General features: G+C 41.7%; 1 protein-coding gene across 1 annotated transcript in view; it reads right to left on the reverse strand.

Annotated features, from left to right (window-relative positions):
• Positions 1-1,948, reverse strand: part of LOC119572600 — a 2,165-nt gene extending 217 nt beyond the window's left edge. The window contains exons 1-2 of the mRNA XM_037919704.1: positions 1,818-1,948; positions 3-435 (exon numbers count right to left, since the gene is read on the reverse strand). Coding sequence (XP_037775632.1) covers positions 3-435; positions 1,818-1,893 — 509 coding nt within the window. The 5' untranslated portion in view covers positions 1,894-1,948. The remainder of the gene's footprint in view (positions 1-2; positions 436-1,817) is intronic.
• Between the last annotated feature and the right edge of the window lie 552 nt (positions 1,949-2,500).

A 2,500-nucleotide genomic window follows, 5' to 3' on the forward strand; every position in this document is an offset into this window, starting at 1 on the left:
GCCCAGGGCGGCACTTCCGTAGTAACGCCGCTGGGACCGCCGCCGCCCGGCCGTAGTCGGGGCCGTGGTAGTTCTGGTTGCTGCGGCGACGCCCGTAGGGAGAGCCTCCGCGAGAGCCTCCGCGCCTGCCGTAGGCCCCGCCGCCGTAGATCAACTTCCTCTTCCGGCGCTTGAGCACGCCATCGTCGCTCTCGTCTTGTTCCTGCTCATCGAATTCTTCTTCGCCGTAGTCTTCGTACTCGCCGGCGTCCGAATCGCCATCCGGGGGGGTTGGGTACTCCTCGGAATTACCGTCGCCCGGGTAATCCTCGTAGTCATAGTCATACAGGTCGTCATCCTCTTCCTCCTCCTGCCAGTCGCCTTGAACGGGCACCTGGTTAGCTTGGTAGCCCGGCGCCACCTCCTCGCTGTCGATGGCTCTCAGGGAAGCATTATCTGAAACAGAGTTCGGCCAGTAAATAACTACAGCATAACAATTACCTCAAAAGCTAACTACCTATTAATTTTATATATACTCTATACATGTCTGTGTGTGTATGAGAAAGAGACAGACAGACAGGCAGAGTGAATAAGTTTATACTTGGTGATTCTATATAAATGTGTATATATATATATATATATATATATATATATATTAAATATATAATTATATAATATACACACACACACACACACACACACACACACACACACACACACACATACACACACACAAAGTGTATTTTTGGATATACAGCACACATACACACAAACGCACTTTATTTTGAATGTATATATGCCTATCAAGTCCACCCATCCAAACGTTCAGATTTATTCGTGTTGCTAAAATCTTACACATTAATTTACAGGACGTCAATCACGAGTGTAGGATGGGCGCTTTTTACAAAATAAATCCAATGTCGGAAAATAATACAGAAACTGATAGCATAGAGTATTATTTTGTGATGCTGAATTCAAATAGCACTGAGGTTTATCAGTCATCTACACACTATAGTTTATGAATTTGATATTTCTTACGTGTATGTTACTGGCAACTTTGTTTGTGAAAGATAATCTACATTTCATTAATGACTAGGCTGTCCATGTTCGTAGTTTAAATATACATATACATGAAGGCAATTCTTGCAGGACTGCAACACTGGCAAAGGAAACACTGAAGACTAGTGAAATTTGAATAATTTCTATGGAATTCTTTTAAAACTTTTTAAAGTTTGATCTGCCCTGCACACACGAATGAAGTATTCGACGTTGGTGTGAGCGACAATCGAGACGCTTCAGTTCCTCAACAGCCATCGTGTTCGCCTAATAGTTGCATAAACACTCTTCCTTATAATGGGAACTTTAATAAGACTTAGATATCGTAATCTAATGTCACTTTCCACACTGGATTAGGTATATAGCACATGTTTCCCAAACCATGGAAATCGCACAGGTGCCTTGCATAAAGCAGGAACCGCCGTTTTAGAGTAGCTATCTTTTTCATTCCAAATTTGCTTCACTCATTTTGTTCTCACTTGCATTTCCCTCTGCTTTGACTTTTCGTCGATGCAATCATGCAGTATAAACTGAAGTAGCAACAGTACAGGCGTTATAAATGTAGTATTAAACTCGGGTTGATGACGTGCGTCCTGTCCCGCGAGCGAAGAGCCCGAGATGCAGGACAGAGCGAACAATGCGTTCAGTCTCGCATGTATCCTGTGATATCGATAATGCCGTAAATCCTTTTCGTAAATAAAGGATTGACCAATGTATTCATTCCAGAAATGCCATATTTCTTCTGGCTATTCGACGTGCCTGTGGAAACAGGTGCAACCTACCTAGGGTTTCAAGCTTCGCTGCTGTAGCGACGGTTACGAAAGCCAGAACGGCTATCACAGGCTTCAACGGCAACATTGTCACGCCGGCGACACCTCTCGACTGACCCCCCGCTGCCACCGTCCACTTTATATACCCGCCTCGAGCCTACAGCTTGTACTCAATACACATCTGCAAAAACGATAACATGCATATTATAAAACAATGAAAAACGAAACACAAGCGACCTGGAATCCGCCATGATAGAGCCCTTAAATGTTTTCGTTTCTTCTTGAGGAGTTCATGAAATCTCAGCTGCTTACGTGAACACTGAATATTGAAGATCGAAAGCTTCTGGAACACTGTTGCTATATGAACAGAATATTTACTTTTTGTTGCATTTTACATTTACTTTTTATTTTGAGAACAAAGCTGCCAGATTTGTTCAAATTAATACATGTGTTTTAGATGTACTTATTACCCAAAGAATCGGTATATTTTAATAAGCTAACAGCACAAAATGAACCTTAAACGTACCGCAACCATCGATATACTTATATGTAAACCTATGTTATGAAGCGGTGTATGTGAACATGTACACACCTACATATATTACTGGTAAACATTATTGATAAAATATTGATAAAGCAGAGTAAAAAGTAAAGGTTTTTAGCATTTTTAAAAATAAATCTCATCCATTTAACCC

This window comes from Penaeus monodon, chromosome 4 (genome assembly GCF_015228065.2).
Source record: "Penaeus monodon isolate SGIC_2016 chromosome 4, NSTDA_Pmon_1, whole genome shotgun sequence".
In the NCBI taxonomy this organism is placed as follows: domain Eukaryota; kingdom Metazoa; phylum Arthropoda; class Malacostraca; order Decapoda; family Penaeidae; genus Penaeus; species Penaeus monodon.